The 15,377-nt window shown below is 33.5% G+C and overlaps 1 protein-coding gene across 14 annotated transcripts in view; it reads left to right on the forward strand.

Moving 5' to 3' along the window:
• TOP6BL (TOP6B like initiator of meiotic double strand breaks) overlaps positions 1 to 15,377 on the forward strand; it is a 74,990-nt gene that overhangs the window by 31,743 nt on the left and 27,870 nt on the right. For 13 of the 14 annotated variants that reach the window (XM_072970381.1, XM_072970384.1, XM_072970385.1 and 10 more), the window contains one exon: positions 10,630 to 10,739. In XM_072970381.1, coding sequence (XP_072826482.1) covers positions 10,630 to 10,739 — 110 coding nt within the window. Of the gene's footprint in view, positions 1 to 4,382; positions 4,398 to 10,629; positions 10,740 to 15,377 lie in introns of those variants that run through there. The other variant, XM_072970387.1, reaches the window with a different exon arrangement.

Consider the following 15,377-nt stretch of genomic DNA (forward strand, 5'->3'; position numbering starts at 1 on the left):
ATAATGGTGATGGTTGTACAACACTGTAAGTGTAATTAATGGCAATGAATTGTGTACTTTAAGATAGTTAAAATGGCAAATTTTATGTTTATTTTACCACAACTTAAAAATTTAGAATGTAATATACTCCAAACTATTTAATTTGCACTTTAAATGAGTGGACTGTATAATATGTGAATTGGATCTGAATAAAGCTGTTTTTTTTTTTTTTGTAGGCTAAAGGTTTGAATAGATAATTTGCAAAAGAAGACATCCAAATGGCTATTAAGCACATGAAAAAGTGCTTAACATCATCAGTCACCAGGGAATGTAAATTAAATTCACAGTCCACTAGAAGAGCTAAAATTAAAGAACACCAGGTGTTAGTTAGCAAGGATATAGAACAATCAGAACTCTGATATAATGCTCATGAGAGTGTAAAATGGTACAACCACTTTGGAAGACTGTCTGTTTTGACAGTTTCTTACGAAGTGAAACATAAACCTATGCCATGACCCTTCAATTCTATTTCTAGGTATTTACCGAAGAGAAATGAAAATACGTGTCTAAAGCAAGATTTACAAAAGCTGTTCATAGCAGCTTTATTAAAAATAGCAAAGAGCTGGAAAAATCCAAATGTCCAACAACAGAATGGATAAATAAATGAGTGTATTAATGTAATGGAATGCTAATCAGAAATAAAAAGGAATAAGTTACAGGCATACTTGGGTATTTTGCAGATTCAGTTTCAGACCACCCAGATAAAGTGAACATCACAATAAAGCAAGTCACAAAGTTTTTGTTTTCCAAGTGCATATAAAAGTTATGTTTATGACACAATATTGTAAAATGACTATAACTCAATTTAAAAATGTTAAAAAATAAATATTTAAAAATTATGTTTACACTATACATAGTCTATTAAATGTGCAATAGCACTACGTCTAAAAAATAAACATAATTTGAAAATATTATTAAAAAATGCTGACCATCATCTGAGCTTTAAGCGAGTCATAACTTTTTTGCAATAGTAACATCAAAGATCACTGATCGCAGAACACCATAACAAACATAATAGTAATGAAAAATTTGAAATATTATGAAAATTACCAAAATGTGACACAGACGTGAAATAAGCAAATGCTGTTGGAAAAATGGCACCAATAGACTTACTCCACGTGGGGTTGCCACCAACCTTCAATTCAAAAAATAGTGTCTGCAAAGTGCAGTAAAGTGAAACAATAAAATGAAATATGCCTGCATGATACATGCAGCAACATGAATTCATCTCACAGACATTATGCTGAGAAAGAAAATGGACACAGAAGAATCACTGTATATGATTTCATTCATACAAAGTTCAAGAACATTTAAACTAGTGAAAAAAAATTTAAGTGATTGCCTCTGAGAAGTGGTCATCAGGAAAAAAAGCAATTAGGTATTTTCTGGGATGATGGAAATGTTCTGAATCTTGATGGAGCATAAGTTACCTGGATATATACATTTGTCAAAACTGCAAACTCTACGCTTAAGATTTGTGCATTATATTGTAAGTAAGCTTTACCTAAGTAAAAGAACTGTAAACAAATATTGAAATCTAGTTAGTAGGTTTCTTTTGCAGAGATATGGTTTAACAATTCTGAGACTACTTTCTGTATTCTAGCTTGATAAATTGAGTAAATATTTTGAGGTTACAGGGAACCTGATTTTTCACTGTTGGATAAGGAAGTTGCAAGTATGGAAAGGGGGCAGACTAAAATGCACTGTAGAATTGGAACTCATGGTTCCAATTGTGTATATATATGTATTGTATATGATAGATAAATATGGAAATAGACATGTATGTATCCTAGCTTTTATCTGTTGACAGAGCCTAGAAATAATGATATCCTGATAGCAATTGCTTAGCTCTCAAATCTTGGTTTCCAAACACCCTTCTCCACTAAAAAGAACTAGAACTCCTTGGAGAAAACACTGACTCCAGGGTTGGGGGGTAGGGAAAATACAAGATGAGCCTAGAACATCCTTGAAATTCCTCAACGATTATGTGGATGGACAATGGAGCCAGCTTGCAGGGACTTTCATTGACCAAATATAGGACAATAATATAGGGTAAATAATGATAGTAAGAGATTATAACTCAGTGAATAAAATAAGAACACATGACTCCATACTGATAGAAATAAATAAGGGAGAAAGTAAAGCATTTCTTTACAGGTAGAATGCCAACTAATAAATGTAGAAGGGATAAAGGAAATCCCTTTATCCCTTAGGAAATCATCAATGGGTGCAAAAACTAATGAGTGCAACTTTGATGAGGAAAAGAATATATACATAATTTGTGGAGAGGTACTTTGAAAATATTTATTAGTTACAAGGGGAAAATACTAACTTTTCAGTAAAGAAATCTATAGGAGATGTTAACCAAAAGATCAAAGTTAACATCACCATTATTAGAACAAACTGATACATCCTTCCTGATAAGTGCTGAGAAGGACACATCACTTTTGTGGAGTTTCTGGAAAAAAAAAAAGCTTATAGCTTTATAGCATTATTAGGATAGTTGCTGAAATGTGAATATGGACTGTGGATTAGATGATGATTCTATATTTATACAAAATTTCCTATTTTGATAATTATACTGAGGTTACGTAAGAGACCTTTCTCTTATAAAATAATAACTGAATTACTTAGGGGTAAAGGAACACAATACCTCCAACTTATTCTCAACTAGTTCAAGAAAAAATATGCATCCATACACACACAGAGAAGCAGAAAGAGGATAAAGCAAATGTGTCAAAATATACAATTTCTAAATCTGGGTAAAGGGTGTATGGGCGTTCCTGGTACTATTCTTGCACCTTTTCTGTAAGTTTGAAATTACATAATAATAAGTGACAAAAATGTATACAATTCCATTGGAAGATTATAATAATTTATAAAGCTTTCCCCTCTTTTAAGACATTTGGTGATTCCCAGTTTTGTGGTATTGTAAATATTACTTTGATGAAATTATTAAATTGTTTTGCATAAAGTTATTGCAACTTACATTTTCGCCATCAGTGCATACAAACACCTGTCTGATCCCCCTCTCACCAGTATTGTGTACTACTAATTAAAGGAGACTTGGACAGTGACCTCAAGCACCTCTGACTCCAGAAGGGTTTGTTAACTTGATAGGCAGGATATTGTATTTCATTTTTTTAGATATTTAAAACACTTAAAAAACGTTAAAAGCAATTTCAGTTATTATAAAAAAGTTAAAATAAGTCAAAAGGTGAAAATATTTATAATATTATAATCTTAGAGACAACCATACTTAATACTTTGGCATACCTCTTTTCAAATTATCTTAGTGGTGTTTGTGTATATTTCTACTTCTACTTAGAATAAAACTAGAATTATTGTATCTCATTTTCATTTACATTTTTCATACAAGTGAAATGTCTGTCTTATGTTTATTGATTTGTTTATTTCTTTGTTGGATGTTTGTTCACATTCTTTGCTTCTTTTCCCCTTTAGGATCTTAGTATTTTTCTAATTGATACAAAAATCTATCCTTTGTAGAGTAAACCTCTATGTCATTGGAGGCAATTGTTTTCTTAGGGTTTTTGTGTGTGTGTGTGTGTGCATGCAGTATTTTAATTTTGAGTATTTACATTTTTTTAAAGTTTTCTTCCTTTACCTTCTGTATATTTATTGGAAATAGATTAAACTACTTATGATCAGCTCTGGTCCAAAGAATCCCCTCCTTAGCATACTTGGTAATTGACAATCTTCATAAATGCAGCTTCTACATAGGTTAAGTCTGAATTTTTTAAAGGTTGAGGTATAATTGACATATAACATTCTATTAGTTTCAGGTAAACAAGATAGTGATTCACTATTTGTATATATTGCAAAATGATCACCACAATGTCTGGTTAACATCTGTCATCATATATTACAAATTTTTTTCTTGTTGGAAACTTTTGAGATCTATTCTTTTAGCAACTTTTAAATATGCAATACAGTAACTGCAGTTCCTGTGCTATACAGTATATTCCTATGCATTCCTGTGACTTACTTATTTTATAACTGGAAGTTTGTACCTTTTGACCTCCTTCAGCTATTTCACCCCACATCCCCCCAGACCCCACCTCTGGCAACCAACAATCTGTTCTCTGTGTCTATAAGCTCTTTTTTTGTTTGTTTTTAGATTTCACATATAAGTGAGATCATATGGTATTTGTCTTTCTCTCTCTGACTAACTTCACTTAGCATAATGCCCTCAAGGTCCATCCATATTGTCACAAAAGGCAAGATTCCATTCTTTTTTAAGACTAAATAATATTCCATTGTGGATATATACATACCACATTTTATTTATCCATTTGTCTGTTGGTGGACACTAAGGTTGTTTCCATGACTTGGCTATTGTAAGTAATGCCACAATAAACAGTTGGGGTATATATATCTTATCAAAATAGTGTTTTTGTTTTCTTCAGGTAAATACCCAGAAATGGATTTGCTGGATCATATGGTAGTTCTATTTTTAATTTTTGAGGAACCTCCATACTGTTTTCTATAGTGGTTGTACCAATTTCCACCAGTAGTGTACAAGTGTTTCCTTTTCTCCACATATTCACCAATACTTGTCATTTTGTGTATTTTTTATAATAGCCATTTTAACAGGTGTGAGGTGATATCTCATTTAGTTTTGATTTGCATTCCCTTATGATTAGTGATGTTGAGCATCTTTTCATGTACCTGATGGTCATCTGTATGTCTTTGAAAAAATGTCTATTCAGATCCTCTGCCCATTTTAAAGTTAGACTGTTTGGGTTTGTTTTTTGTGTTGTTGTTGTTGTTAGGCTGTTGAGTTGTATTGGTTCTTTGTGGGGTTTTGGATATTAACTCCTTTTCAGATATGTGATTCGCAAATTTTTTCTTAATAGGTTGTATTTTCATTTTGTTGATAGTTTCCTTTATTGTAAAGAAGCTTTTTAGTTTGATGTAGGTTCCACTTATTTATTTTTACTTTTGTTGCCTTTGCTTTTGGTGTCAAATTTAAAAAATCATTGCCAAGACCAATGTCATGGAGGTTACCATCTATATTTTCTTCTAGAAGTTTTATGGTTTCAGGTCTTACAGTCAAGCCCTTAATCTATCTCGAGTTAATTTTTGTGTATGGTGTAGGATAGTGGTCTAGTTTCATCCTTTTGCAGAGTATTTACATTTTTAATTTAAAAATACTTTCAGACTTACAGAAGAGCTGCAAAAACAGTGCAGAGAGGTCCTATATAACCTTCACCCAGCTTTCCCTACAATTAATATTTTAAATAACTGCAGTATGATTACCAAAACTAAGAAATTAACATTGGTAAAATATTAACTAAACTACAGACTCAAGATTTTATCAGTTTTTCCACTAATGTTCTTTTTTCAATTCCTGAATCCATTCCAGGATCTCACTTTGCATTTAATTGTCATGTCTTATTAATTGCTTTTCATATGTGATTGTTCCTCCGTCTTCCTTTTTCTTTCATTACCTTAACATTTTTGAAGTATACTTGTCAGACATTTTGTAGAATGTCCTTCAATTTGAGCTTGTTTGATGTTTTCTTTTGTTAAGTTGAGGTTATACATTGTCAGAAAGAATACCACAGAGATGATGTGTCCTTTTCAATGCATCGTATCAGGGAACTGATGATGTTGATATGTCTTATTGTTGGTAATATTAACTTTTATCACTTGATTAAGATGTTATCTGCCATATTTTTCCAAGCAGAGTTACTCTTTGTAATTTTTAGATATTTGGAGGAAATACAATGAGGCTATACAAATATCCTGTTTCTTCTTAAACTTTCATCTACTGACTTAGCATTCATTGATAGATCTACCTGCAGTGATTGTTACTATAGTGTTATTGTGATTTAATATGTCCTCATTCCTTCTACATATTTATTGGAATATCTGTAAGGAAAAGCTGTCCCTTCTTCACCTTTAATTTATTAATTCATTTATTTATAAGAGGATGAACTTGTGGATTTTTATTTTGGGGGGCTATAATTCAATACTATTTTGAATATTTTCAACTTTTACAATTCCTGCCTTATAATGTTATTATTTTTGCTTTAATCTTTTACTTGTATGTTAAGGAAAATGCAAGAATAAAAAATAGTCTTTTATATTTATTCACTTATTCATTATTTCTGATTCTCTTCATTTCTTCCTATTTATCTGGGTTTCCATCTTTAGCCTAAAGAACATCCTTAGCATTTCTTGTAGTGCAGGTCTTCTAGTGACAGATTATTTCATCTTTTGTTTATCTAAAAATGTCTTTATCTTACCCTCATTTTAAAAGGATATTTCACTGGAATTGAAATTCTAGCTTGACAGTTTTTTCCTTTCAGCATTTTAAAGATGTCATTTCATTGTCCTCTGGCCTCCATTGTTTCTCAGAAGTCAGCTGTAACTCATGTTATGGTTTCTCTATGTGTAATATGTGCTTTTCCTCTAGCTTCTTTCAAAGTATTCTTCTTGTCATTTTTAAAGTCACTTTGACTATTATGTACCTAAGTGTAATTTGCTTTGTATTTATCCTGTACTGAGGTTTGCTGAGTTTTTCACATCTTACCATTTTTCATCAAATTTTAGAAAATTTTGTTTGATTTCATGTTTTTGCTGTCCAATTCTCACTTTTGTCTCCTTCTGGGACTCTCATTACACATATTTTTGACTAGTTGGTATTATCCTGCAAGTCTCTAAAATTCTATTTATTTTTCTTCAACCTGTTTTTCTCTGCTTTCCAGATTGGATAATTTTTGTTCTTTGCCTTCAATGATTTCACTGACTTTTCAGTCATCTCAATATTATTATACTGTCATCTACCATTAAACCTATCTAGTGAATTCTAAGTTTAGTTACTGAACTTTTCAGTTATAGAATTTCCATTTGGTTCTTTTGTTTTTAACGGCATATTTCTCTGCTGATATGCCCTATCAGTTCATTTCATTTAAATTACCTTTTAAGCCTTTGAACATATTTCTTATATATGCTTTAAAGTCTTTGCTAAATGTAAAAAAAAATGTCTTTGCTAAATGTAACATCTGTGACAGGCTTGATTTTTATTTAGTGCTTTTTTGTATGAGTTATATTTTTCTTTTTCTTTGCATGTCTATTATGTATTTTCTATTGGATAATGTGATCATATTTTATATTCTTTTCTACCTCTGAAGAGTTGATTTTTGTTCTAGCAAGCAGTTCTAGCAGACTAATCACCTTAAATTTGTGCAGGCTTGTTTTTTTTATACATTTTAAAGGATGGATCTGTAGAAAGCCAAGTCATTTTCCAAACCCCTCTAACTTGACCTCCAAACTGTATCTTCTCTATGAATCTTGTTGAGGCTTGGTTTTAGGCTTTTTTTTACAGTGGATCAGGAGCAGACCTTCTTCTAGAATTTGGTTTTTACTACTAAAGCATTACCTTTTAGCCATCTCATCTGGACACCATCAGTTTTATCAAGTTCCCTCCATTTTGGTTGGGTCTGAAGGTCAGCATTTTCCCAGGATTGCTTCACCACTAAAATCTTCCATAGCCTCACCTGGAAATCTTCCATAGTCTCACCTGTGCGTACATAGCCCTGCCCTTGGCCAAGGGCTCATGAGGAACTTCCACACAGACTTTTGGTACTCACTTCTGCACAGCTCCCTCCTCTCCAGTGCCCTACTTTGCAGATTCCAGGTACTTTCACAACCCTGAGCTCTATTCCCTATCACCTCAGCTTAATGGAATCACACAATATGTGGTCTTTTGTGTTTGGCTTTTTTCACTAAGTATAAGTATAATGTTTTCAGGATTCATCCATGTTTGTATGTAGCATGTAACATAACAGTACTTCATTTCTTTCTATGGATGAATAATATTCCACATTTTGTTAATCTATTCATCATTTGTTGGACATTTGGGTTGTTTCCACTTTTTCCTATTATGAATCATGCTTCTATGAACATTCAAGGACCACCTTTTCTTTTAAATGTGCTCTTTAATAGTATCTAATCTACCATCCATAGGGTTTTCATTTCAAACGCTGTATCTTTAATTTCCAAGATTTCAAATAAGGTTTTTTGCTGTTACTTTCTGTTTAATTGATGGCATGTATTTTCTTTTTATATTTGAGGGTATAATATATAGAGCACTTAATTTTAAAGTCCCTTTCAGATTGTTTTATTAACTGTTTCCTCAGGTATATGTTTTGTTGGTGTCATAGTTTTCATGGTATTGATCTTTTTTGGTTGGTAATTTTTAGTTAACAGCTAATTGTTCATGATCCTTTTGTCCTGAACACATCCTGTATTGAGAGCCTTCCAGTAGGAGGTTCTCTGGGTTGTTGGGCTGTAATCTACAGAGCATATATCTTGGATTAAAAACTTTGCTTGAGTGGCAAGGTAAAAAAAAAAAACAACTCTTGCATCGTAATAGAATATATAGTTCTGAGCCTCATCTGCACTTACATCACATGGGTCTAACGCCCTTACCCTGCATTACTGATGCTGCTACTAGCATCACTTGGCTTTAACCAACCCTCACATAGGTAGGTGGCATACCTTTAGCTTTTGTCCATGTTTTGGTCCCTTGCCTAGACCTCCTATATGTGGCCTCTGTGTTTTTTGTTCTTACACCTGTTGATGTTACGATAGTAGCGCCATGTTTTTTTCCATTCCATGTCCCAGATACAGTGCATCTTTGGTCTTTACTTACCATTGTGGATTCTCTCTCTTTTTCGTTTCTGAAGATTAGGGAAGAATACTTTTCCATTTCTGGTCTATAAAGATTTCTCTTTTCTTTTTTCTTACCATGACTATGTTTTGTTAAGATTTTAAAATACTTGCTTTATCATTTTATGTGTTTGAATGAGAAGATGAAACTTCACCATATGCTTGACTTATCTAGAAATAGGCAGCTTTTTCTTTAGTTCTGTTGTTTTACCTTTTCACGTTTAACTCTAGTCAGTCCATCTGGATTTTTTTTTTTTTGATGTATGGAGTGAGTTTATTGAAATTGATTACCCCCAAATAACTACTCATTTTATTTTAAATTGTTAGTAAGAGTTCTAGAGAATTCAAAATTATTCACAAGCCTTTTTCTCATGTATCTACATGTTTTCCCCATTCCGCAGGCATTACTACTTTAAAGAGAAGTAGGATTCTGGAACAGTTGTTTCTTATTTCACAGAAAAGTAATTGAATCACAGGAAAAAGGGTCGTCCTTGGTCAGAAAGTTAGTCATTAGTAAAACTGAAGACTGATGCAAGTCATCCTGGTTTAGTGCTAAGCTCTCTAAACTTCAGTGTAGCATAATCTTGCTCCCATATTATCTCAGGCTTCGTGACTGAATTATAGTTTAAAAACAAACTAATGGCAAGAAAAATATTGCCCATTACGATTGATAGCTAGAACCTGATCTTGGTAAATTCCATACTTTTTGGGATGGTTTAAGCTTTATTAGATATATGGTATGAATTCTTTAGAAGAAAGTTATGCTATTATCTTAGGATGTATTTTATTGTTATTTTTAGAGTTGAATTCTTATATAATATCAACATTGTCAACCTCATTTATAAAGTAGAACTTGCAGAGACTGAGATATATATCTTTATTCATATTTAGTTCTCCATTATAATATTACTGTAGAGGAAGACTAAGGGATGGCATTTTACAAAATGGGAGATTTGGGTTTTTCACCTTTGTAATTTTAGTGCCACGGTACAGAAAGAAAGAAGGATGGTGCATACTTTGAGATTCTCTTTGTTGATGATGATCCAGGATTCACTGAGGCTTTGTGGAAAGAGTTCTGAGTCAACATATGTAGATATACCAAGTGGCTAAAATACAAATTAAATTAGCAAGAGTTTGTTCTTCTTTGTTAAAGATTGCCTCTTAAGGAACAAACATGCTGGGGGAGGGGTGGGAAGGGATAGACTGGGAGTTCAAAATTTGAAGATATTGACAGGCATATGCAGAATATGTAAATAAGATTATACAGTATATAGCATAGGGAAATATATACAAAATCTTGTGGCAGCTCACAGCGAAAAAAAATGTGACAATGAATATATGTATGTTCATGTGTAACTGAAAAATTGTGCTCTATACTGGGATTTGATAAAACATTGTAAAATGACTATAACTCAATAAAAAAAATTTTAAAAAAAGAACATACTATATTAGGAAAATGCCTGAGAGGGTCATTCTTGAATTTTTCTGATTTCAGTTCTTAATTAGCTCGCTTACTGGATTTGTGTTATTAAATAATGAATTGATTTATTAAAAAATATAAGAATATCAGTTAGAGCTATCAGCTCTGAAGATTTCTGGCACTGGATATGACCTTGTGGAAATTAACTGAAAATACAAATTGATTTAGCAAATTTTCAGTTTGTGTAAAATTGAAAATATGAGATTAAATGTCTTAACTCCATAGAGTAATTCTAAATGTTCAAGCAATTTGCTGATGCATAGCTGTTTCCAGTTATATTTTAAATTTTGCAGATAATCTTTTCATCAGGGAAAAGCCTTCTTGGCTCATTATTTTAATAAACAATTCCAGAAACTCTGATTCTTATCCAAATTGCTTGTTCTATTTTGTCGCCATTTCTTCTCATGCAGAAATACAATCTATACTGCATGGATTCTCTGCAAAGCTGAATTGGACTTCAGAGGAAGCCAGCTATTCTCAGGACACATCAGGGGTAACACCCTTCCAGATGATTTTTGAGGCAGGTTTTGCTGTTGTTCTATAAATTAATGATGTTTTGATTCTTATTTTTGTACAAATAGAATAACAGAAAGGAAAAGCCTAGGTCCATTATAGTTCCACGTTGAAATGAAATAAGGCATTGGTTCCCAAACTTCCCTGTGCAGATTTTAAATCACCTGGCAGCTTTCAAACTACTGATATTTGTGTCTGACTCCAAGAGATTATGATTTAATTGGTCTGGGGTTTTGGATTAGTCTTCTTGGGCTGCCATTAAAAAATACCACAGATTTGTGGGGGAAGATATACCTTAAGTGGTAGCATGCACAAGGTCCCGGGTTCAATCCCCTAATTACCTCCCTCCCCCCCATCAAAAAAAAATACCACAGATTTGGTGGCTTAAACAACAGAAACTTATTTTCTCATACTTCTGCAGGCTGGAAGTCCAAGATCAGGGTACCTTGTCACTCTGCTCACATGGCCTTTCCTCTGCATCTGTGGAGTGAGAGCTTTCTGGTATCTCTTCCTCTTCTTGTGAGGACACCAGTCCTGTGAGATTAGGGCCCCACCCTTATATCCTAATTTAACCTTAATGACATCCGTAAGGCCCTGTCTCCAAATATAGTCACATCAGGGGCTAGGGCTGCAACAAATGAATTTTGGGGGGCACAATTCAGTCCATAAAAGGTGTGGCATGGGCTTTGGAATATTTTTAAAATCCTAGATGATTCCTAACATGCAAGTAAATTTGAGAACCACTGAAACAACCCATTATTTGAATTTGGACCTCCTGAAAAAGGAAATAAAAATGGATTCCCAGTGCAGATCCTATTTGGGTACATTTTTATTAGGTTGATTTAAAGATATTTATTGATTTATTTGTAGCCCAGCTTTATGAGAGCAACAATTGAGTTCTCCATTCCCCTTAACAGTTCTCCGATCCCCATCTTTCCTTTTGGCTGGTGGAGACAAAGAATTAGAGTACTTTAAACATTCTCCCAAAAAACACTTGGGAGGCCTCTCTCCATGTCAGAATTATATGCTCCTTCTAAAAGGAAATGAGTATGATATCAGGACAACAGATATCCCTGTCCGTGCCTTATCTTCGTTAGGGGAACTAAGGGTGAACAGTCTAGAGCAATTAATGGTTAGTCAGCTCTAAAACTATTAATGTCAAGTAGCAATAAAAAAGCTGATTCCAGTGAACCAAGGAAAGCAGTTCTAGAAAAGGAGATCATATGTTTTAGCTAGTTTGAACAAACAATAGTAATTGTTATACCTAACATTAATATATGCTGTTTAAGCCTCCTGACAACTCCATGAAGTAGATAGGACAGGGTTCATCACACCATTTTACAGATACAAGAAAACAGATTCAAAAATTTGGCTGACTTTCCCAAGGTCATGCCAAAGTTAAGTGACAGAATTAGAATTTGAACCAAAGTCTTACTCATGTTGATCAGTGCTGTCTCAGTGTTCATTCATTCACTCATTTATTCAGAAACCTGTATTTGTTCAGGTTGGCCTCACTGTGCTAGACAGAGTCCCAAGACATATTGCTTGATTCCCAAGGAACTTGGAAAAAACTGACAAGTAAACAAATACAGTGTAAAATATATCATGATAGAGGAAAGCACTGAATGCTGTGGTAGCATAGAGAAAGGGACCTAATCCAATGGGAAGGGGTCAAAGTCTAGAGTCTTAAACCGAAAAGCTGATTTTCTGGGTATATGGGGTTCAGAGACTTGAAAGAATAGAAAATTGTCTTCAGAGTGATAACATTTCTCTCTCTTTTTTGTTTTGTTTTTTTTTTCTTATTGCAAAAGCAGTGTTTCCCTCAGGAAAATTAAAGTGTGCATTTAGAGCACGGATAATTTGACTAATTAAGATAGCCACTATTAACATCTTGGTGTGCATCTTTTCACATAGGAGTGGAACATTTCAGTTTAAGGTTTCCAGGACGGTACAGTTCCAAGCTGTGGCCATGGAAATAGGTGGCTGGAAATGAGTGGAGGTCAAGGTCATTGGAGTTGAGGTCAGAGAAATGTGAGACCAAGTTGTTACTTAGACTTGTCAGCTACTTGGATGTGGAAGTCAGCCAAGATGATGGTAGGACCTAGGGCACAGAGGAAAACCGTGAGCTTAGTGCCCAGTAATCAGTTGGTGATGGGTGAGGAGAGATAAAAGAGCAGTAGAACAAGGATTTCCTGAGAGCATTTGTTCTATTACATCTCACTGTCTGTGGTACTGTGAAGCTATTTAAAAGATATTTGAATGAAGAGAATGAGAAGAGAAGAAGGGGAGGTTGTGAAAGATTTCATCATATACATATACCTCAACTGGGGAGGAGGATCAAGTAGGGAGATTTATAGTAAAGGCTAATGAATGGAGACATCCATGAAAAAGCTGTAATAAATGATCCACTGCTTTGGGCATGTGAGGAGAGCTGATTCCAGGGAGGACTGAGGAAAGCTTCAAGAGAGATGCTGGGTTTTATGTTTATGTTCAGTCAGTCCTGCATCTTGGGGTCCATTAGGCTGGTTAATGTGTCCTTCCAAAAACAAGACCTTCTTGGCAGCTTTATCCATTTTTTTAATCCATTTTTATATTTATTGTTGCCATGATACGAAATGATAAAATGGGTAGAGATACACATATATACATACAAACATATCTATGTATTTATACCTATCTATCTCTGTATTTCTCTATTACCTACTATCTATATACTTATCTAAGTAAAGAGACAGAGATAGAGACACTGACTTTCTCTTAGAAAGTCATGTAGAGCCCGTAACCACATAAGTTCATGTTTGAAAATATAAGACAGCTCCCAATTTCTATCATATAATTAGGCTTGTATTTAAAGGTAAAGGCTGAAACATGATTCAATAATGGCTCCCGCTGCCCAGGGCTGGCAGCATTTATTTTTTCCTAACAACACGTAAGTAAATTAACTGCTTCTGTAGGTATGTCAGTCCTGGGATATTGGGTTTCTAACACCCAACTGTAAAAGGCTGTAAAAGACTGTGTAGTACGTGTGTGTATGTCTCAGTAATTTATGAGTAGATTTTTTTTTCGTTTCAAAGTCTATTGCAGTTTTACCCAACAGAAAGAATATTATTTGTTAATTAAGGAAATATGCAAAGAAAGGATGTTCTGTTAATGTGGTTTCCCAAAATAATGCTACATTTGAAACTTTGAAGCCCATTGTTATAAATAAAAGTTGTTCCTATCCCTGGACTCACAGAGAGAGATTTTCTTTGTTCTAGGAAATCATCACTCTGAAGGGTAAGAGAGAATCTTACCTAAAATTTACTGAAGAACCCAAAATGTAAACTAACATACTTACTTACAAAAAACATTGTTGAGCTAATAGTACATTTTAAAGCAATGGGACTATTTTAAAACCCTCTTTTACTTGGCTTTAAAAAGCCAAGGTTATTATAGTAACAATATTTTTAACTCAAGAGTGTTTTGAAATTTACTTAAAAGGCTCAAAATGCTTTTCCTGCCCTGGAGCAAATGATGCCTTCCTTTTAAAAAAATTCTCATTTTTTATTTTATGAGTAGATCTTCAAAGGAGCTATTTGCTCTGTGTCAACTATCCTCTGTTGACCTGATATTTTGTCACTTTATCTTCCCACCCTGGATTAGGGGCCAATCCTTCTTGTGTATTTCTTTAGCATCTTTCATATATTTAAGTCATAATGTTTTTCACATTGTCATATAAATTATTTATTTGTCTTTCTCTTCTACTTAAGTGTAAACTCTCAAATTCAGAGATTGTTTTTTCTTTTTCTCTGTAGGCCCAAATACATAATAAGCCACATTAAGTGCTTTATCAGTGAATAACTGCATATACATATTCAGTAGTCATGCGTAAGCATTGTCTGTCAGGCTTCATAAAAAATGACAGATAACATAATATCTGATTCATATAGCTAGATGTACAGAAAATGAACATTCTTGGAGAGGGAGCAATGCACAGTGAAATGTGGGCTTTGGAGTTCGTAAGATCTAGGTTTGAATCCCAGTTCTGCCACTTAATTAGCTATGTGTGACCTTGGACAAATTAATTAGCTTATGTAGTCTTATTATCCTTATCAATAAATGGGGTATTTCCTACATGTGTATAAACCGCTTGGCATGTAGCAGGTGTTCAGTAAATGGTAGCCCCCATCATTGTTAATTGTAAACCCTCTCCAGTAGCTGTTCAAGGAACCTTCACTTATTTGGTTGCCTTACTGCTGGATATAATTAAGCCCTTTCTATGATACACCCTGTAATCACTTAAGGTTACAGAAGTTTGAAACTGTTCCAGGAAGTTGTTTTGGAAGTGTTAAGTATAGAGAATGCTTTTAAGAGACCATTGCTTTTCTGTTATTTGAACATTTTATAATAAAAAATTGTTAAAGAAAAATATGACTATGGTATATGTGCTGCAGTTACTATTTAATTGCTGCTATTTGCATGTATGACTAATCCTAGATTTGTTTCCAGAATTTTCTAACGTTCCCCATCCATTTTTCTAATACTTTCAAATATTCTTTTTAGGAAAACAAAGGTTTATTTCTTTTTTTTCATTTTTCAGTTTTATTAGATAGAATCGTTACAGTTTGCACATATACAATATATTGTATGTAAATAAATACATACA

This window comes from Vicugna pacos, chromosome 10, assembly GCF_048564905.1.
Source record: "Vicugna pacos chromosome 10, VicPac4, whole genome shotgun sequence".
Classification (NCBI taxonomy): Eukaryota; Metazoa; Chordata; class Mammalia; order Artiodactyla; family Camelidae; genus Vicugna; species Vicugna pacos.